A 21,416-nucleotide genomic window follows, 5' to 3' on the forward strand; every position below is an offset into this window, starting at 1 on the left:
TTCACCACTCTCATGGTGAAGAACCTCCTCCTCACATCTAGCCTGAATCTCCCCACCTCCAGCTTCATTCCATTCCCCCTAGTCCTATCACTACCAGAGATCCTGAGAAGTCCTTCCCCAGCCTTCCTGTAGGCCCCCTTCAGATACTGGAAGGCCACAATTAGGTCACCTCGGAGCCTTCTCTTCTGCAGACTGAACAGCCCCAACTCCTTCAGTCTGTCCTCATAGGAGAGGTGCTCCAGCCCTCTGATCATCCTTGTGGCCCTTCTCTGGACACCTTCCAGCACCTCCACATCCCTCTTGTAATAGAGGCTCCAGAACTGGACACAGTACTCCAGATGGGGTCTCACCAGGGCTGAGTAGAGGGGGAGGATCACCTCCCTCGACCTGCTGGCCACACTTCTCCTGATGAAGCCCAGGATCTGATTGGCTTCACGGGCTGCAAGTGCACACTGAGAGCTCATGTTGAGCTTCTTGTCCACCAGCACCCCCAAGTCTCTCTCCTCAGGGCTACTTTCCAGCCAGTCACTGCCCAGCCTGTATTTGTGCCTGGGATTGCCTCGACCCAGATGCAGGACCCTGCACTTGCTCTTACTGAACTTCATGAGGTTGGCTTGTGCCCACCTCTCCAGCCTGTCAAGGTCCCTCTGGATGGCCTCCCTTCCCTCCAGTGTGTCTGCTGCACCACACAGCTTGGTGTCATCAGCAAATTTGCTGAGGGTGCACTCAATGCCACTGTCCATGTCACCCACAAAGATGTTGATATTTGTCAGCCTAAGGTTTGGAACTATCCAGTTAGCTATGATGAACTACAAGAGGACTGGAGCATCTGAGGCATTAAGGCTAAAAGCAGTTTGGTGCTATTTCTCTGAGTCCACATTACTCAATTTTAAGCCCACCTTAATTTAGAAGGAGGGTAATTTAGGTCACACTGCATTTTCAGAATATTATCCTTGCAGGCATAATTGAAATGCTTCCTATTCACAGCATCACACAGTAAAATCCAACATCCTTGTGCTTTCAATTAAAGTCTAAAGCTGATTACAATGTGTATCTCTAGGCCCCTGATATTAGTAGAGGAAAAATGAGCAATACTCTCTCATATTAAAAAGACCTTCACAGATTTTTTTATATACAACACTGTACAGAAAGGACATCTCCGTGGGTCACTCAAATTTCATTTGAAAAGCTGTCCCCAAACTAATTGGAACTGTCTTTAATAGAGAGGACAGTCTGTTGAAAGAAATAAATGGGTCCTTTTGTTTCTTGCTGCCAAGTGGCACAGGGAGCTGCAAACTATATTAAACTTTTCTAATACTGTTCTGATTATAAGCAACAGTATGGGTCGTGCAATAAAGTCTGATTGCCAAATGCAAAGGGAATTGACTTTTCCATCACAAACAGAAATGGAGATGAATTTTGAGATGCTCTTATGATATTTTAAAAACCTCTAAAACCCCCTGGGCTAGTATTTTTCGTGCTATGTATTTCTTACTAATATTATTTTACTATGATTAGATTGGTTTAATAACCAGAGAAGAAAAAAAGTCCACCCGTAAGGCTGCGGTCGAGTTCAGAGATCTACCAAATTCACAAAGTAATACATCTATTAAAGAACCATACAATGGTTTGGGTTTGAAGGGACCTTAAGGATCCTCTAGTGCCAACTATTCCTCCTGGACAGGGGCACCTTTTGCTAGAACAGGGTGCTCAAAGCTCCACCCAACCTCTCTTTGGACAATTCCAGGGTTGGAGACTCCAAAACATCTCTGGGCAATATTGTTCCAGTGTCTCATCACCCTCAGAGGGAAGAATTTCTTCCTAGTATCTAGTATAAACCTACACTCTTTCAGTACCAGCAAGTAACAGCAACAAAGATTTGAGAATAATTCCTACTATTTGGGTGTCTATGTCACAAAACTTAACAGCCAAACTGGTTCTTTGACATGGCAATGCACAAGAGCCAGCAAAGGGTTCAGGGCCTTCGACTACATCACAAATAATGTTAAAAATTAGTATCATTCTTGACTGACACAGTTTCAAAAATAAAATGGAAAATTTTACACAGATTTAGGTTGCACCTCCTCAGAGGTAGTTTTGCCCCAGCAGTAGAGGGCTCTGCCAGTTCATCTTCCTCCACAATGATTTCTTTCCCAGTGTATCAGCACTCGTATTTTGGAAATGACCTAAGCACCCCCAAAGCAAACCCAGCTCTCCAAAAATAATAATAAACATTGACATGTTTGACATTTTAATGAGGCATGCACATTCTTAGCCATTTGGGAGGTATTTTAAAAAGCAAAAGTTGCATTTCTTCTGGCTGGCAACAGCCAATGCCCAATCCTCTTCTCCAAATCACTGAATCACTTTAGTTGGAAAAGAACTTTGAAATCATCAAGTCCAACTGTTAACCCAGCACTGCCAGGTCACCACTAAACCATGCCCCTCAGCACCACATCTACACAGCTTTGAAATCCCTCCAGGAATGGGGACTCCACCACTTTCATGAGCAGCCTGTGCCAGGGCTTGACAACCCTTCTGGAAAGGAGTTTTTCCTAATGTCCAACCTAAACCTCTCCTGGTGCAACCTGAGGCCATTTTCTGTTGTCCTGTCTCGTTACTCGGGAAAAGAAACTGACATCCACTTTGCTACTTGGAAAAGATAATTACATCCACATTGCTACAACCACCTTTCAGGTAGCAGTAGAGAGAGAGAGAGGCATAAATAAGACATATGGTAAAAGAAAATGCTCCCACAGAAAAGAAAAGAAATCCCACAGAAACTCTCTGCCTGCAGGTGCTCTCAGCTCAGCTGAGCGCAAACCTCTATTGACAGACACTGCACCAGCAGAACCTGCAATCCTCAGCACGGACCTCCTTGGGTGGATTTCACAGAATCATACAGTGGTTTCGGCTGGGAGGGACATTTGTTTCACAGGATGGTTACTCTGCCTTTAATCAGAGGATGCTTCGGCAATGCAAGAATTACCATGTAGCTGCAATTCACCGTTCCGTTTCCAAGAGTATTTTGAGGATGAGAGGAAATGGGATCAAGTCGCATCAGGGGAGATTTAGGTTGGATATTAAAGAAACAAACTTCTCCAGCAGTGGCACAGGCTGCCCCAGAAGGTGGTTGAATCCCCATCCCTCGAGTGTTTAAAAGACGCAGAGATGTGGTGCTGAGGGACATGGCTTAGCACCAGTCTTGGCGGAGTTAGGGTTGGACTGAATGATCTTAAAGGTCTTTTCCAACCAGAACGATGCTATGATTCTGAGTGCCGGCAGAGCCCGGGAGACCCTCCCAGTCTTACAGTCTCTTTTAAAGCAGGTGACATCACCAGCGCGAAGAAGGAATCCCGTTTGGTGGTGGTTTGTTGTTTGGTTGGGCTATTTTAATGAGCGAGGAGAGGGGCAGCCCGGGACGTTTTTCCCCCCACCTCCCCACACGCCCAGCCCGGGGCTTTCCCGGGCCTCTTCCCCTCTCCATTTCGTTCACCGCCGACAGCACGGCCATACCCCAGAGGCTGCAGAGCTTTGCGGCGCTACGGTCACCCCGCAGCCGGAGACCACGGACCTGTAGCGGGCCCTGCTGAAGATCCCAGGCCGGCGGGAAGCAAGGCCGCGCTGGTCGCGGCGCTGACCCGGACGCCGTGCCGGCAGCCAGGCCACCCTCAGCAGGCACCGCGCCGGCCCGCTGCCGCTCCTGGCTCCGCGGCGGCCTTCCGGCTGCCGAGCGCTTGCGCGCCGCGACGGCATGGCCACGCCGGCTAAGCGCCGGGCCCGGCCCCAGCCGCAGCCCCCTGCCACGGAAAGCGGCTCGGACTCGGAGTCGGAGCCGGAGTCGGAATCGGAGTCGGACTCTGAGGAGGAAGAGGAGGAGAAGATCGATGAGGTGAGCGCGGTGCGCGGGGCCCTGCCCGGCGCTCGCGGCCTTCACGCGGTGCGCGGGGCCTTCCCCTCGCGGGATCTCATTCACTCCCTGCCCTGCTCCGGGGGCTTCCCCTCCTCTCTCCGCTCACTGTACCGGGGATAAGTTATAAAACCATAGCGCGATAGCCACGAAACCGTGGCTGGGAGCTGCTGGGGAGGGAGCAGTCCCCCTGTAAAGCCTCTTGGGCTGTGAGTTCCCGTGTGGAAGCGTCTGTAGCACGTTAGTGTACGTGGTGAGGTGAAGTGTATTCGCTTAATTGTTGCTGAGAGTCTTATTTTTTCCATTTTTCTTCTCTTTTAAATGTTTGCATGCCCAAGACTGCATCCAGGTGTACAGACTTGGCCCTTAGCTATCTGCATGCGGTCTTGGTGTGGGACTGGAGATAGCCGCTTAAAGTAATGCTTTTGACACACAAAAAAATCATTTTTGTGGAAGAAAAGTGGGGAGTAGAAAGCATTTTAAAAAAAGGAAAATAAAAAGGCTTCACAGAAATAAAATTTAAGTGTCTTATCTGAGCTCTTTATATATGTATGCCCCTGGACAGGTAGAAGTGCCCATATGGAAAGGAAGAGCTATGCACTGACTTGGAACTCCTATTAAAATCTTCAGATGATAAGGCAATCTGTGTCATTTTCACAGGGTTTAAATAGTCAAGGAAGAGAAGTTTCTATGGGCTTTAACTCTGTATATTTCAAAATAAATATTATGCTGGCTTGTTTGTCTTCACTAGGGGCTCACTCTGAGCCGTCTCCCTTTTTCTTAGAGGGGGCCTTAGTTAGATTATGCTAGCAAATAAAACCCCTAAAGACTTACCTTTTTAAAATTATATCGTGATAAAAAGTTTAGGTTTAATTGTGTTACCAGGATGATGCAAAAGCACATTTCCCATTTGCTGGTGTATTGGGTTTGGCTGAGCTGGAGTCAGTTCTCCTCAGGGAACTGGTGGCCAAACCACCACAGCTGGAAACGTGTGCCACATTATACGGGTACTTAGTCTGAACTGATACGTGTTTATCGAGTTCTTGACTAGTCCTGCTAGTACTTTGTCTGCTGTTCAGTGTTCCTAAACTGATACAAGATGTTGCACACTGTGAAATTAAAGCTAAGAGACAATAATACTACTTTTCCTTTCTTTCTTTCTTTCTTGAAGTAGCATTCTTGCATATTTGTGGATGAAGTTTCTTGACTCTTCTGTGTGTCCTGCACTGTTGTGTTTTATTTGCAGTTGTTGGTGGACTGGGTAATATCAGCAGTATAATGCTTATTTTAATTTAGTAGTCCAGTTTTTGAGGATGATCTATCACTGTGACATTTATTTCAGTTTGGAGGTCTTGATATAAAAATACATTGAGTTTCCCTCAGTTCTTATCTAACACATCAAAGGGGAAAAGGGGAAAGGAAAATGGAAATGTCTTCCTTTAGGCAGATATTTTCTTCATGGAAAGCGGTGTGTTGTAGCTCTGTCAGTCTGAGAGCACAATCTGATTGCCAGGTATAGCTTTGCTCTTTGGAGCACAGCAAAATATATGTTGAGTCTTTATTTGTTGTAGTTTAGAGGGTTTTTTTGTAACAGGTGACAAATGGAGTTGGTAATCTCTGTCATACCAGGCTGTTATTTGGGATAGTGGAAAAGCCATGAAGCACAACCAATGTTAGGAGGTTGCTCCAGAGGTTTATGTTGATTTTATGGCTTGTTCTAGCTTCTTGTCAACTATGCTTGACCTTCTCTATTTTCTTCTTCATAGGAAGTGAACATTGAATTTGAAGCACATTCCATATCAGACAATGACTATAATGGAATAAAGAAATTGCTACAACAGGTATTGTGACTTCTCCTTAGCTTGATTGATACATCCATTGATAATATCCAAAGAGCTATGTAAAGTCATAATTTCATATTGTTTGTATTGATAGAAGAACACAGGAGGGCCTGCCTAAGCATAAGGGAAAACTCTCTTGAGAGGGTGCTGGAGCCCTGAAGCACACTGCCCAGAGAGGTTGTGAAGTATCATTCTTTGGAGAGATTTTACTGTACTTAAGAAGATTAAACAATTACAACTACAGGAGCTTTACCTGATAATCTGTAGGGCTGCTCTTCCTTCTTCGTGTTGTTAGCTGCTGCCTAGAAAACTTCATGCAATGTTGATCAGCTTCCTGGAGGGTTTTTCTTTTGTAAATTACAGCCTGTAAAAACCAACCAAACAAGTAACATCTCTGTTCTGTGACAACTTCCAGTCTTCTTTTGGCTATTGTTATGAACACATGCTCAGCAAATATTTGGATCATTCCAGACTCAAAAGGATCCCAGTTGTGCCAAAAGCCAGCTTGTGGAGGGTTGAGGATCAGGCACTTCAGGAAGCTGCTTTTAGTCTTTGCAGGATTATATGTAAGGAAGTTAGCAAACTCACTAAATGGAAAGTAAAGATGAGTGTGTTACATAACTTAGAGAAATTGGTGACTTTATTTCCTACCAAGTGGCCTGTCATACATAGCATCATAGAATCATTTTGGTTGGAGTAGACCTTGAAGGTCATCAAGTCCAACTGTTAACCCAGTGCTGCCAGTTCACCACTGAACCATGTCCCTCTGCACCACATCTACGTGGCTTTTAAATCCCTCCAAGGATGATGGCTCCACCACTTCCCATGGCAGTCTGTTCCAGGGCTTGACAACCCTTTTGGGGAAGAAATTTTCCCTAATTTCCAACCTAAACCTCCCTTGGTGGAACTTGAGGCTGTTTCCTCTTGTTCTGTCACTTCTTACTGGGGAGATATTATCAGGCCTAAAACTTAGTAATTTGTTTCTTATTTTCCAGTTGTTCCTAAAAGCTCCTGTTAACACTGCTGAATTAACTGATATATTAATACAACAGAATCATATTGGAAGTATTATCAAGGTAAGACAGAATTTACATTTGTAGATGAAGTTCAGTACTCTTTATGTTGAAATGAAGTAACAGACTTTAGAAGGGGATCTGGTCATCGTAATTTGTATGCTTCCTTTTTCACTTTGAGAATAATTCTTCTATGGCAGCTGAAGTTTTCCATGCCTGCTTTCAACCAAACAGGGAATTATTTTGGTTGGTTTCTTTTTATATGTGGAAGGGTTTTCACTTTTGTCTCTGAATTTCAATGCTGAAAATACTGTGGAGAACTTTGTTGCCATCTCCATAAGTAGGACCTTGTGTTTTCCCTGCGTTCTCAGCATGTACAGAGATAGAGTCTCATCTCATTATCGTAGAGCCCCATTGTTTCAGTGTCTCAATTCTCCATTGCCTTCTGGGGTTCAAGACTTTGTAAGCTTATTTCCCTACAAAGAAACAGAAGAAAATTGGTTTTAAGATCTTGCCATACCTTGCAGCAAGATGCTGCTTCTTATATGTGAGCCACCAAATTTTATTACCTTTCAGAAGATACTGCTATAGAAGGTCCATGACCTGGCTCTCTAAGCTCTCTAAGCACAAAGACATCTGGTGATGCAGCACTTCCACAACTGTAACCAGAATTTGTAGCTTGGGTTTTCATACAGATTACCAAAATGGTCATCATCTGCTGAGCATCTTCTGGAAATGAAAACATTTTGTGCTGCAGAGAGTGGAAATGATTTGAACGTCAGTATGACTTGTTGCTTTTTCTTCCCTTCAATAGCAAGCAGAAGTCCAAGAGGAAAGTGACAATGATGAAAATGATGATGATGAAGTCTTTGGTTTTATAAGCTGCTTAAATTTAACAGAAAGGAAGGTTGGTATTCCTCATTAACTTAGAGAAAGCGATAACTTGAGACAGCATCCTGCTTTTCAGCCTGGCCGGCCAGCCAATCAGAATTTTGAATTCTACTATGGAGGATCATGGTCTTAAAAATTCCACATAGAATCATAATATCATTTAAGTTGGGAAAAACCTTTAAGATCATTGAGTCCAACTGTTAACCCAGCATTGCCAAGTCTGCTGCTAATCTACTGAACTATCACTTAGCTTTCTTTGGATCTGGCCCTGTCTTGCATGCTGAATCTCATACATAAAGCAGAGTGGAACAGAGAGTTAAAACTCTGTCTAATGAGCGGTTCCAGGATTACAGATGCCAGCCTCTTACATTTCTTCACTTTCATCTTGTGGAATCATAGAATGGTTTGGATTGAAAGGAATGTTAAGACTAGATAGTCCAACCCCCATTGCATTGAGCAAGGATGCTCCTGACTAGACCACATTGCTCAAAGGCCTATCTGACCTGGCTGTGAACACATCCAGGATTGGAGCCTCCTCAGCTTCTCTGGGCAGTCTGTTCCAGTGCCTTGCAACCTCAAGGTGAAGAATTTCTCCCTAATGTCTAATCTAAATCCAGCTCCATCCAGTTTGAAACTATTACCCCTGATCCTGTCACTTCATGCCTTTGTCCTGACCCGGACACAGGACCTGAGTTGTTGAGCTTCTTGTTGAACTTCTGCAGCTTTTGTCTTTTGCTGTGGAGTGTGCTGGTGTTGCAGCTCATGACTGCATCCCTATCAGTTAGAACTTTGGTTGCCCTCAGCTTCAGGGCTGGTAAATCATTTAGGAGAGATTGTGCAGCGCTTTAGAGACTGCCTAAGGAAATTGCTAATAGGCCTGTAGAATATTCCTATGAAGTTCCCACTCAAGTTTTTTGTGTGTGTGCAGATAGTTGTCTTACTATGTAAAGAAAATAAACCTTTTGCTTCTAGGGTACACCATGTGCTGAGCAAATCAAAGAGCTGATTCTGAGTCGATGTGAGAAGAGCTGTGAGCAGTGTGTTGTTGAACAACTGAATAAGCTCCTAAATGACAGTACTAAGCCTGTGGGTCTTATACTGAGTGAAAGATTCATTAATGTGCCGCCACAGATCGCTCTGCCCATGCACCAACAGCTGCAGTAAGTTTGTGTGGGTTATTTTTTTAACCTGATGTTGTAATCCTGTTGTTGTCCTTCACAGTCTTTCAGAAATCTGTGTTAAGAGAGGTGAGACTCTAGAGATACAAATAAGGCAAGAAGAAAAAAATAATTGTCATCATCTTGTTAATATTTTAACATTTTTTGGCTTTTCATATTCTTTATACATTAAGATAGAAGAAGTCTTTTAGGAATGTGTCCCATTTTACTGCAGAAATCGCTGTGTGTATATCACAGTTGGTGTTGCAGGTTGTTTTCATATTGATCTAAAAAAGTATAAGAACTTTTTATGTCATGCTGATAATGAGCAACTTGGATATTTCTACCTCTGTGTTAATGCCTAGCTCTAGAATGGAAGATTTGAAACTTAAAAGGTGGATGAGTTCTGGTCCTTGAAGTCCATACGCAGTATTTTGCTTAGTTTCAGATAAATAAGTGAAGCAAGTTAGGTGCCATCTGCTATCTACCAGTTTGTGGATTTCTGTCATGGGCTCAGCGACAGGGAGTAAATTAATCCACTGAGATAGTGTTATATTAGTGCCATCTTGAGAACCAGGAGATTATTTTGGATAGGAAGCTCAAGTAATCCAACAAATATTTTAGGTTTTTTCTCCCTTTTCTTTGGTTTTCTTTTCTCGTATGTAAGAAGTCAGATTAAGTTGACTCCCATCCTGGCTCACTTAGACAATAAAACAGACCTTTAAGGGATGACTACTTTGATGTGAAAGAAAGCATGTCAATAGGGTGGGTCAGGAAGATTTTAAGAGAAAGAAAAGAGGTGCTTGGAGGCTTAGCTTTGTAGTTACCTGCTAGTATCATAGTGTCATGGTATCATTCAGGGTTGGAAGGGACCACAAGGATCATCTAGCTCCAACCCCCCTGCCATGGGCAGGGACACCCCACACTAGATCAGGCTGGCCAGAGCCTCATCCAGCCTGGTCTTAAACACCTCCAGGGATGGGGCCTCGACCACCTCCCTGGACAACCCATTCCAGGGCTTCACCACTCTCATGGTGAAGAGCTTCCTCCTCACATCTAGCCTGAATCTCCCCACCTGCGGCTTCATCCCATTCCCCCTAGTCCTATCACTACCTGATATCCTGAGAAGTCCTTCCCCAGCCTTCCTGTAGGCCCCCTTCAGATACTGGAAGGCCACAATGAGGTCACCTTGGAGCCTTCTCTTCTGCAGACTGAACAGTCCCAACTCCTTCAGTCTGTCCTCATAGGAGAGGTGCTCCAGCCCTCTGATCATCCTTGTGGCCCTTCTCTGGACACGTTCCAGCACCTCCACATCCCTCTTGTAATAGGGGCTCCAGAGATGGACACAGTACTCCAGGTGGGGTCTCACCAGGGCTGAGTAGAGGGGGAGGATCACCTCCCTCGACCTGCTGGCCACACTTCTCCTGATGCAGCCCAGGATCTGATTGGCTTTGCGGGCTGCAAGTGCACACTGAGAGCTCCTGTTGAGCTTTTTGTCCACCAGCACCCCCAAGTCTCTCTCCTCAGAGCTGCTTTCCAGCCAGTTACTGCCCAAGTACAGCACTTGCACCACTCAGATTCTTACATGAGCTGCTCATGTTGTTTTGGGGTGTTGCAGTGACATCATGTTTAGTGCATGGGTGGGCAGGAATATTTTCTGGCTCTCAATCACAGTTCCTTGTGGAAGAGAGAGTGTGATGTATTTTCAGGGGAGCTGCACTTAGAACCATTTCCACACTCTACCATGAACAAGATTGTGGGGCAAAAAGGGTTATATCATATTTTTATTGGTTTAGGGTGCAAATAGTGTGTTGAAATACTAGGAAGGCTTATGGACAATATCTTTCATAAAAGAATAGGTTGCATTGTAAGTATTTTTTTCTACAGTAATGCTTTATATAAATTGCTTAAACAGTTGTTTAGGATTTAAATTGTGTGTGTGTGAACTGATTTTTAAATTGTATGTGTAAATATTTATTTGTCTTTAGGAAAGAATTGACTGAGGCACAGAGAACAAACAAACCTTGTGGGAAGTGCCACTACTATCTTCTTATCAGCAAGACCTTTACAGAAGCCACAAAGAGCAGCTCTAAGAAGAAGCAAGGGAGAAATCAGCAGAGGGTGGAATTGATGTTTGCAAATGCAGAGGAGGAATTCTTTTATGAGGTAATGTGATTCTTTTCATGTAAATTATTTATTTTTCTTTATACATCATCAAAAAAGATGTTTCACCTTAAATTCAAACTGGAAAAAGCTCGATTTAGGTTAGACATTAGGAAGAAATTCTTCACCATGAGCACATTGAGGCACTGGAACAGGTTGTCCAGAGAAATTGTGAAGGCTTCAAGCCTGGAAGTGTTCAAAGCCAGGTTGGATTGGGCCTTGAGCAACCTGGTCCAGTATGAGATGTGCCTGCCCATGGCAGAGAGGTTGGAACTAGGTGATCTTTAAGGTCTCTTCCCACCAAAACCATTCTAGGTTTATGTGAAATTCAAGAGGATCTTTTAAAAAGATACATCATGTATCTTTTAAATTAAATACAGCTTTTTTTAGAGTAGTGTTGGGTGATGAGGAATAGAATAGACTTAACCAGGTTGGAAAAGACCTTCAAGATCATCAAGTCCAACCTATCACCCAACACCATCTAATCAACTAATCCATGGCACTAAGCACCCTGTCCAGTCTCTTCTTAAACACCTCCAGTGATGGTGACTCCACCACCTCCCTAGGCAGCCCATTCCAATGGCCAATCACTCTTTCTGTGAAGTACTTCTTCCTAACATCCAGCCTAAACCTCCCCTGGCAGAGATTGAGACTGTGTCCCCTTGTTCTGGTGCTGGTTGCCTGGAAGAAGAGACCAACCCCTACCTGGCTACAACCTCCCTTCAGGTCGTTGTGGACAGCAATAAGGTCTCCCCTGAGCCTCCTCTTCTCCAGGCTAAGTAACCCCAGCTCCCTCAGCCTCTCCTCATAGGGCTTGTGCTCCAAACCCCTCCCCAGCTTTGTTGCCCTTCTCTGGACACGTTCCAGCAACTCAACATCTTTCCTGAACTGAGGGGCCCCGAACTGGCCACAGGACTCAAGGGATGGCCTAACCAGTGCTGAGTACAGGGACTTATTACTGTGTATTGTGGAGAGTTGTGCCATCCATTAGTCCAAATTACTAAATTAATCCCCCATATTGGTATTAATTTATGAATATATTAATTGTATCAGGTCATAATTGACCTGATTATAAGAAGGTGTCGTGTAGACTACCTGTGGCAGCTTTACTAGACAATCAGGTCTCCTATGCTATGAGGGTAATGGAAAAAATTCAAAGAACATCTGAAATAAGCAGAGAATTTAGGGGAAAGATCAGATATTACTTGGTCTTGAGGCCAGTGTCTTGGCTTCAGAGGCTTAACAAAATTAATCTCTTTACTCATACACCAAAGCTGAATGCAGTAATTGACAGATATGTTGAAATACTGTGAATGGCCAAACAAATGGTAATAAATCTGGCTGTTGAATTTAACAGCATCTCCCAGGCTGCCTGAATTTACAAAAGTTTGGAATCTCTTTTGTTTGGGGAGCGGTGCAGCTGTCTTCTTCAATTTGGACAATAAGAAATGTGAAAGATTTGTTAAATTGCTGCATCAGCTGAGCAGAGAACACAGGCTATGAGTGTGTGAATTGGAGTAAGTACAGTTAGCTTCAGGATCTCTCCATGACAGTCAAGCAAGGTGGCAGCTCAGCATCCAGTAGTAACTTGTGAGGGTGTTTTGACTTAGTTGTGTGTCACAACTTTCAAGATTCCACAAAATGTAGAGGGATCTCTGTTAGAGTCTCAGTCGGCATCTGCGGTGCCTGTTAAGACTTAAATACACAGATCTCTTTCTCTTGCCCTTATATAGTTTATCCTAGGACCAAAAAAGCACCTGTGGAGACTTTATTTATATTGGGTAATGCAGTTTAATGTGTTTCCCTGAGATCTCTGTTCCCAAGACACTTCACAGATACCAAAGCTGTGGTTTTGTATTTTTGTTGGATTTATGTGGAAACATTTATTTGTTCCCTTTCCAACAACTGTTACTTGCAAGAAATAATAGAATCACTTTGGTTAGAAAAGGCCCTTAAGATCATTGAGTCCAACCATTATCTAACTTTACCAAGGCTGGTGCTAAACCATGTCTCTCAGCATCGCATCTCTGCGTCTTTTAAACACCTCCAGGGATCCAAATCCTCCAGGGTATTCAGCCACCTACCTGGGGATCACAGTATCACAGTATAACTTAGGTTGGAAAGGACCTCGAGGATCATGGAGTCCAACCTATCAACACAGACCCCATGACTAGACCATGGCACCAAGTGCCACGTCCAATCCCCTCTTGAACGCCTCCAGGGATGGTGACTCAACCACCTCCCTGCGCAGCCCGTTCCAATGACGAATGACTCGCTCGGTGAAGAACTTCCTCCTCACCTCGAGTCTAAACCTCCCCTGGCACAGCTTGAGACTGTGTCCCCTTGTTCTGACTATACCACAAATGATGCAGTCGAGTTTCCCGCATTTGGGGTAATCGCAGGGGTCAGCACACCCGGAGTGCAAAGGATGAGGCTCGCCTTGGGAAAACCACCTGCCTGATCATGGTGTCTCCCCTGCCAGGTAAGTATAGGGATCCTATTCCAGTGTTCAAAATGCTCAGAATAAAACATTTTGAAGATCCAAAAAAGTAGCTATCACCTCCCCTTTCTGCCTCTTTTCTCCTCAAGAATATTAATAAAAACTGCTAGAGTACTACTTCCTATTTCCTAAGCAACCTGTGTACACTGCTCTGCCAAATCAGGCAAGGGGAAGATGCAGGAAATGAAATATAAAATGTGCTCAAATGCAAAGAATTGGTGCATTGGTCTTTATGTTTTTCCCAAAGCTTTAAAAATCTGATTCTCCACTATTACTGCTTTGTCAAGAGGCCATTATTTTTCATTCCTGGCAGTGCCTACAGGATAAAGCACTGGCACACACCTCATAGGGCTAGTGGCAAAGGTTGCTGTGTGTAATCCTTCATGATGTTTTCTGTTCGAGGGTGCGATCTGGCTGTAATTTTATTTCATGGGAACTGAAAAGAAAGCAAGTGAGTGAATTCATTGTAGCTATGGGGGGAAACTGTTGTAGCCTCTAGGCAGTGACAAGTTTGGAATTTTCTTGTTGTGTTCCTGCCACAGCAGCTTTACAAAGCGAACTTCAACTCTCTGTAAACATGTTATTGAAAACCTGAGGGGGTGAAACCTGTGCTGCCCATGTGTCCATGGGTGTCACATTCTAGAAGGCCTGGTTTGTGTTTGCCTCTGTTGTGTTAATTGGAGTGGCATTTTGAAGACTAATTGTGTGCTTTAGTCTAAATGGCAGTGATTTTTAACTCAAGTGGATGGACTCAAACTGAACATGCTTTTCTTTTCAACAGTCTTCCTAATATTTTTAACAAATTCATTTTAAACATGATGGAGGATATTAGACTGAGTAGGTCTCTGTACTTAATAATGGGTTAAATTAGTGTTGGCATCTGTATCCTCCCTGATCACACATGGTGTTAATCAGGTTGCCGTGGCTTGGATTGGAGCACACTGTGCTGGGTTAGGAACTGGCTGGATGGCCGAGCCCAGAGAGTGGTGGTGAATGGTGCCACATCCAGCTGGCAGCCAGTCAGTAGTGGAGTCCCCCAGGGATCAGTGCTGGGCCCCATCCTCTTTAACATCTTTATTGATGATCTGGATGAGGGCATTGAGTCCATCATCAGTAAATTTGCGGACGACACCAAGCTGGGGACAGGATTTGATCTGCTGGAGGGTAGAGAGGCTCTGCAGAGGGACCTTGACAGGCTGGACAGATGGGCAGAGTCCAACGGCATGAGATTTAACACATCCAAGTGCCGGGTTCTGCACATTGGCCACAACAACCCCATGCAGTGCTACAGGCTGGGGTCAGAGTGGTTGGAGAGCGGCCAGGCAGAGAGGGACCTGGGGGTGCTGGTTGATGGTAGGCTGAACACGAGCCTGCAGTGTGCCCAGGCGGCCAAGAGGGCCAATGGCATCCTGGCCTGCATTAAGAACAGTGTGGCCAGCAGGAGCAGGGAGGTCATTCTGCCCCTGTACACTGCACTGGTTAGGCCACACCTTGCGTACTGTGTCCAGTTCTGGGCCCCTCAGGTTAGGAAGGATGTTGACTTGCTGGAGTGTGTCCAGAGAAGGGCAACGAAGTTGGTGAGGGCCTTGGAGGAGAGGCTGAGGGAGCTGGGGCTGCATAGCCTGGAGAAGAGGAGACTCAGGGGTGACCTTATCACTCTCTACAACTACCTTAAGGGAGGTTGTAGCCAGGCAGAGGTTGGTCTCTTCTCCCAGGCAGCCAGCACCAGAACAAGAGGACACAGTCTCAGGCTGTGCCAGGGGAGGTTCAGGCTGGAGGTCAGGAGGAAATTTTACACAGAGAGAGTGATTGCCCACTGGAATGGGCTGCCTGGGGAGGTGGTGGAATCACCATCACTGGAGGTGTTCAGGAGGAGACTGGATGGGGTGCTTAGTGCCATGGGTTAGTTGATTAGGTGGTGTTGGGTGGTAGGTTGGACACAATGATCTTGAAGGTCTCTTCCAACCTGGTTTATTCTATTCTATAAAATACTGTTAATTGTGGTGAGGCAGACATTTTGAGACACATAAATGGATAGATGCTTCTTTGCACTTGTCAGTTTCCTGTGCTTTATTTTGTTCCTTAAAATGTTATTGAGGGAGCAGAAGAAAAATTCTATTATACCCACACTTGGAACTGATTAAATGTTTAGGGCCTCCATTGCTCACATTGTTTGTTCTTGAGCAAAGCCACTCAATTTATCTGATGATTCTTCCAAAATTAAATGTACAGCCTTGAGATACTGTTAGCAAACAGCAAACCTAAAAGGGACCAGATCTTCAGTTTTCCTGCAGAGGGAAGAGGTTAGGTAGGTTTTTGTACTTAGTTCAGTTCATACTTCTCCATCTGACTTGTGTGGGAGCCAGAAACATTTGTTAGGTGACTTCTTATCCATCAGCCACTTGTCTGGGAAAGCTGATGAACAGGGACTCTTCTATCTGTATGCAGTATGTGGCACTGAAAAGAAAGAAATGCATTGTGGACACCTGTCTGAAGAAGCATCTCTTATCCATGTGTCTTTAGTAGCTCCAGCCATCTAGAAACTTGCATGAGCTCTTTTGAAATTCTCAGGATTCATACACCAAAGAATGGTGAGGGCTGGAAGGGGCCTCTAGAGATCGTCTAGTCCAACACTCCTGCTAAAGCAGGGTCACACAGAGCAGGTTGCCCAGGCTGGTTTGGAAACTCTCGAGAGACTCCACAACGTCCCTGGGCAGCTTGCTCGAGGGCTGTCACCTTCACAGGAAAGAATTTTCTCTTCATGTTCAGATAGAACCTTCTGTCTTCCAGTTTGTCCCCACTGTTGCTTGTCCTGTCACTGGACACCACTGAAAAGAGTCTGGCCTCATCCTCTTTCCTTCCACCTTTCAGCTGCTATCAGCATTGAGAAGATCCCTTCTCATCCTGCTCTTGTCCAGGTTAAGTGACCCCAAGTCTGTCAGCCTTTCCTCCTCACAGAGTTGCTCCAGGCGCCTCAGCATCTGTGTAGCCTCTGCTGGACTCTCTGTAGTAGTTTCCTGTCTGTTTTGAGCTGGGCAGCCCTGAACTGGACACAGTACTTGCAGTATTCTTACAGATACATTCAGTTTTAGTTCTCAGAGCATTTTTAGCGTAGGCCATGAAAGGGCAGAGCTTCATTGCTACAGGCCTTACAAGCCATTATCTTCAATGCTGGCACTGTTGTGCCTGCACTTTCTTGCTGTTCCTTCTATCTGAGTAAACACTCAGATATATCAGATATCTGCTAATTCTTGAGCAAAAAAAATTCTATTCTATTCTATTCTATTTGCTCTTGTTCCAAGTTTGAAGGTCTATTAGGAGCCTGGTCAAGGATCCCTCTTTAGTTGTCACAAAAGCTCCTTAGGGTTAGCATTTCTTGATGTGATGGTACGGAATGAGATGCTATCTCAAAACCATCTAAAATGAGGCACAATCAGCATATTGAAGGAGTCACTGATTTTTATTTTTCCTCTTGGGTCTTCTTTCTTGATCCCAAGCTGTAATGATAGCAATCAATTTTTTTATGAAATATGAATTACATAAATTATGTGGAAAGCAAATAGTTTAGTGCACTTAAGACTGAATTCTCATGTAGGTTTTTTTTCAGTGGACCTTTTGAGAGGGCAAAAAATAACTTCTTAATAAGCATGTCCATAATAGTCATTGGTTTTACTTTCTTTAAATGCTGTATTTTCCATGTGCTAATTAAAAATTCTAATCCTAATGCATTTGTTTGTGTTGTTTAGAAAGCCCTTCTGAAGTTCAGCTACTCCGTGCAAGAGGAAAGTGACACCTGTTTGGGCGGCAGATGGTCCTTTGACGATGTACCAATGAAACCTTGGCGGACTGTTATGATAGTTCCAGCTGATAGAATTAATGCAATTATGGATAAACTCAAAGACTATCTCTCACTCTGAACTCTCCTATAAAGACCATTTTAGAAAGCAGCCATGCAGAACTATGGCTTCACAATATTTTCAGAAGAGTTAATGGTTTTGTACTGCTCAGATGCTGCTTCTTGTGGCAGGTGGTATCCGTAAAAATGTCCATCGAGTTGATATTTTCAAATACTGTGTCTTATACTTTGGTATCATCATCAACTACACAATAAAAACCCAGTGTTACAAGAAAACTCCAACACCTGCTCAATACATTTTTAACCAAACCTGTGTATTTTTGTTACTAAATAATGTGTGCAACTCCTTCCCTTAAGAAGAGTGGTTTTTCAGTATGTTTGTATCTCAGTTTGAGCTCAGTGCAGTGATTTGACTTCTCAGCTCAGCCTCTGCTCAGTTGCAGCACTTTCTGAAGTTCAGGGTGTGTTTTTTTCAAACAGTGACTGCTTCTAGCAGTGAGAATGCTGGTGGTCAAAATTACTGCCAAGGGCTGGGGTGCAGATCAGAATCACTGCTGAATCTTGTGTGCCATGCTGGGGTGCAGTAAGAGGTGTCATCTGCGGGGAGGAGAGGACAGGCCAGGTGACCCAAAACGGACCAACAAGGGATTCCATCCCACAGACTTCAACTTCTGGAGAAGGCTGGAGGATCACCAGGGTCAAGCCTCTTCAGTGGCCAGCATACAAGGAGGATGCTGTTCTTCCTTCGGTCCCCATCTATGTGTTCCAGAATCCAGTTCCCATCTGCCATGGTGTCTGGTCTGGGACTTCCCCAGTGCCTGTCCTCAGCATCAGCGGTGATGATGACATCATTGCCATCAGGCATTGGGTTTGATACTGGTTTGTATCTATTTTTGTCTATTCCATTGTTATTATTTCAATTAAAGCTCTCTTAGTTTTCTCCCCATCCCATCACTCTCTCTTTCTAATTCCCTTTCTCTCCCATTTGGGAAGGCAGAGGGATTCATGCCCTTCATCTATTTATAAACATTAATGAGGTCACCCCCTCAGTCTCCTCTCCTCCAAGCTAAAGAGACCCAGCTTCCTTAACTTTTCTTCATAAAGGAGATGTTCCACTCCTTTCAGCATCTATGTGGCTCTGCACTGGACTCTTTCAAGCAGTTGTCTGAGGTCCATCTTGAACTGAGGAGCCCAGAACTGGAGACTTGACTTGAATAGTACTGGTTCCAGTACTGACCTCTGAGGGACTCCACTAGATACAGGCCTCCAACTATAGTCCATCCCATTGACCACAACTCTGACTTCTTTCCTTCAACCAGTTCACAATCCACCTCGCTACCTGATCCTCCAGACCACACCCTCAGTTTAGATGCAAGGATGCTGTGGGAAGTGGTGTTAAATGCTTTCCTGAGATGAAGACAAACCACATCAACTGCACTGCCATTACCTATGCACCTGGTTATTCATTAAAGGCTATCATGTTGGTTAAACATGACTTCACCTTGGTAAAACTCTGCTGACTGTTCCAAATGACCTTCCTATCTTTGATACGCCTAGAGGCATATCAAGGTGGATCAGTTGCTCCATCATATTTACAGGGATGGAGGTGAGGTTTACCAGTCCTCCTTCTTGGCCTGGAGTGACAATTGCTTTGCTCCAGTCCTCAGGCACCTCTCCTGTTCCCCACAACTTACCAAAGACGATGGAGAGTGGCCTAGCAATTACTGTCACTTGTCTAGTGGCCAGCTCAGCTCTAACCCATGACTTTTCTGCTGTTGAATACATTTATGTCAAAAGTCCACTGTAATTACCTGGGTTAAGATGGGGAAGATTGTTGATGTACTGCTTTTATTTATGTTTGTCCAGTATCTACTAGCTCAGTCTAGAATCACTGAACGATGCATCTTTGTTCTGTGGGAGTCTGGGCAAGTTTGTCTTTTTCCTTGTTGTCATTGCTAGTTTTCTGTTTCTCCTTCATGCTTGAAACGGGTGACAAGTGATTGATCACTTCCTGCAGAATATCCTTATTTTCACTAGGAGGAAGATTGCTAAAATAGTATTGAGGTACCAGCTCCATGAATCTGGTGAGGAAATAAGACAAAACATTGTTACTTTTTTAGTTCATAGGGAAATAAAGCAAAACACTTTGGGTTTTTTTTTAACTCAACTTTGAAATATTTGAATCATTATTTCCAAGCTTAGACAAAAGATGTCAGCAAGGTGTTGATAAGTACAGCTGCAAAGAGTGTCTCAACTCAGAACCCAAACATTGCAAGGTGTAAGAGTAGTTCATGCTTTCAGTTGATTTGCAGTTAATATTTTTCTCTCTACGCTTTGGGTGATTGTCCTTTGGTTCTCAGTGCATTAAATAGCAATTTTTTTCTGGATTTGAACATATTTTTGCTTCAAGAAAATTATGGAAAAGGGCTTTCTCATAAACACTGGAAATAGAAAAGGTGGGGCAGTGAAATGTATCTTTTCAGTGTAAAGAGTTCTTTGCAGAAGGAAGATTGTAGTCTTGAATCTGTAAGCAGCTGATATGAGATGATGGAGCTGGCTGGGTACATAAAACATGTTGAGAAAAAGATTGGCTGGAAAATAGCTTTTCAGGGAACAGAGACATTTCCAGATAGATTAATCTGTGAGTACACTGCCATGTTAACTCTTCCATGGGTTTTGGTGGTGTTTTTTTGTTTGTTGTTTTTTTTTTTCTGTGTACTTCACAAGAAACTTTTACAGCTTCTAATGTGTTTCTTTCACTGGATGAACTGATTACAGGTACAGTGGCAGACATTGAGATTTACTTCAGTACCTGTACAGAACAGCCAGATTAGGAAACAGAAAAGGCTGATGTAAATGATGTTTTGGTTTGTATGAAAAGAATAGTAAGGGCATGAGATCACAGTTCTTAGGGTTTTTTTCAATAGTTGTGAGCTCTCATGCAGTGTTCTGAGAGAAAATGAAGACATCAAGCAAAGCTACACACACAGTGACAGACAACACTGGCAACAAAGAAATAACATCCCACATACATTCTCTAGTGAACGTAAAAAATATGGAAAGCAACACTTTCTTCACCTTTAGTGATGCCAGCTCCTTTTGCTTGACTAGATAGGAAGATTTCCTTTTCTCTATGCCTGTTTTGCTGGCTTTATTTTCTTTTAAATCCACACCCATACCTAGTCAATCAGTTACGCTTGGAATGCTTTCTCAACAGAACCAGAAGACAGAATTATGGAATTATTTTGGTTGAAAAAGACTTTTAAGATTATAGAATCCAACTGTTATCTGACTACAAAGGCTGGGGCTAAACCATGTCCCTCAGCACCGCATTTCTGCCTCTTTTAAACACCTTCAGGGATGGGTACTAAACCATCCGGGATAGCTGTGTTTATGACAGAGATAAAAGAAAAAGAGAAGATGACCAGAATTGACTTCTCTCAGTGTACACACACCCCCTTACCCTCTTTCTGTCTTAACTTGTGCTGTTGCGGTAGAGGTATGAGTGAAGAAAGAGTTTTATCATGGTTTACTTACAGATCAGGTGATATCTCGGTGACGACCCTGATGGAATTGTCTTCTGCTATATTAAACTCGTGGAATAAAACCCACTCAGGAATTCTTCTGGTGTTGTAATAGGATGAGAAAGGATGAAGCTGGGCCACTTGTCTGTGTGTTAACATTAAGTAGTTTCCTGAGCCATCTACATCACGAGCAATCTAAAAGGAAACAGTTATTCATTACTTAATTGAATGTAGAGATGCATAGATCAGTGTTTGCCTAGCATATTAAACTTGTATTCAGATACTTTGAACTAGAAAATCTAGATCTCTTCCCAGATTTCTATGGGAAAACCAGGGACTGGATTTTATAAAATGAGACAGACTGAAAGAAAATGTCCATCTGTATATTTGAAAGGAGACCATCTGCAACAAGTGAGGGCAGGCTTGTACAGTAAATGTCTGAATTTGAAGGGTCTGTGAAAAAGAGCTGTGCTCTTGAAGAGGTATGAGGCTAAAACACAATGTGTGGCAGGACACAGTGTAGTATGGAGGGGTCAGTCTTGTTTTTAGGTGTAACATAGT

The 21,416-nt window shown here is 43.8% G+C and overlaps 3 protein-coding genes and 1 pseudogene across 6 annotated transcripts in view; 1 reads left to right on the top strand and 3 right to left on the bottom strand.

The window, feature by feature from the left end:
- The window catches only part of UROS (uroporphyrinogen III synthase), an 18,678-nt gene extending 14,971 nt beyond the window's left edge, over positions 1-3,707 (bottom strand). The window contains exon 1 of one of the 2 annotated variants that reach the window (XM_068140198.1): positions 3,575-3,707. The gene's annotated coding sequence lies outside the window, so the exon portion shown is untranslated. Of the gene's footprint in view, positions 1-3,516 lie in introns of both variants that reach the window. The other variant, XM_068140197.1, reaches the window with a different exon arrangement.
- BCCIP (BRCA2 and CDKN1A interacting protein) lies at positions 3,415-17,607 on the top strand. Its single transcript, XM_068140196.1, has 7 exons — positions 3,415-3,892; positions 5,677-5,751; positions 6,747-6,827; positions 7,579-7,671; positions 8,628-8,815; positions 10,801-10,978; positions 17,222-17,607. Exons 1-7 carry the CDS (start codon positions 3,755-3,757, stop codon positions 17,390-17,392), a joined length of 924 nt encoding a protein of 307 aa, XP_067996297.1. The 5' UTR covers positions 3,415-3,754; the 3' UTR covers positions 17,393-17,607.
- Positions 13,326-13,465, bottom strand: LOC137442142 (U1 spliceosomal RNA; annotated as a pseudogene).
- Positions 17,608-17,808: 201 nt separating the features above from the next.
- DHX32 (DEAH-box helicase 32 (putative)) overlaps positions 17,809-21,416 on the bottom strand; it is a 28,316-nt gene continuing 24,708 nt past the window's right edge. For all 3 annotated transcript variants that reach the window (XM_068140195.1, XM_068140194.1, XM_068140193.1), the window contains 2 exons: positions 20,869-21,050; positions 17,809-19,412 (listed from right to left, as the gene is read on the bottom strand). In XM_068140195.1, the coding sequence (XP_067996296.1) occupies positions 19,220-19,412; positions 20,869-21,050 (375 nt within the window). In that variant the 3' untranslated portion in view covers positions 17,809-19,219. The remainder of the gene's footprint in view (positions 19,413-20,868; positions 21,051-21,416) is intronic.

This window comes from Melanerpes formicivorus, unplaced genomic scaffold (assembly GCF_026170545.1).
Source record: "Melanerpes formicivorus ecotype bairdi unplaced genomic scaffold, bMelFor1.0.p_v2 SCAF_6, whole genome shotgun sequence".
Taxonomy (NCBI): domain Eukaryota; kingdom Metazoa; phylum Chordata; class Aves; order Piciformes; family Picidae; genus Melanerpes; species Melanerpes formicivorus.

Bases quoted from the DNA above. Each gene is read 5' to 3' on its own strand.
- BCCIP (XM_068140196.1), top strand. From the start codon at position 3,755: ATGGCCACGCCGGCTAAGCGCCGGGCCCGGCCCCAGCCGCAGCCCCCT. The intron at 6,828-7,578 runs GTAAGACAGAAT...TCCCTTCAATAG, and splicing joins ATATTGGAAGTATTATCAAG to CAAGCAGAAGTCCAAGAGGA. The intron at 10,979-17,221 runs GTAATGTGATTC...TGTGTTGTTTAG, and splicing joins AGGAGGAATTCTTTTATGAG to AAAGCCCTTCTGAAGTTCAG.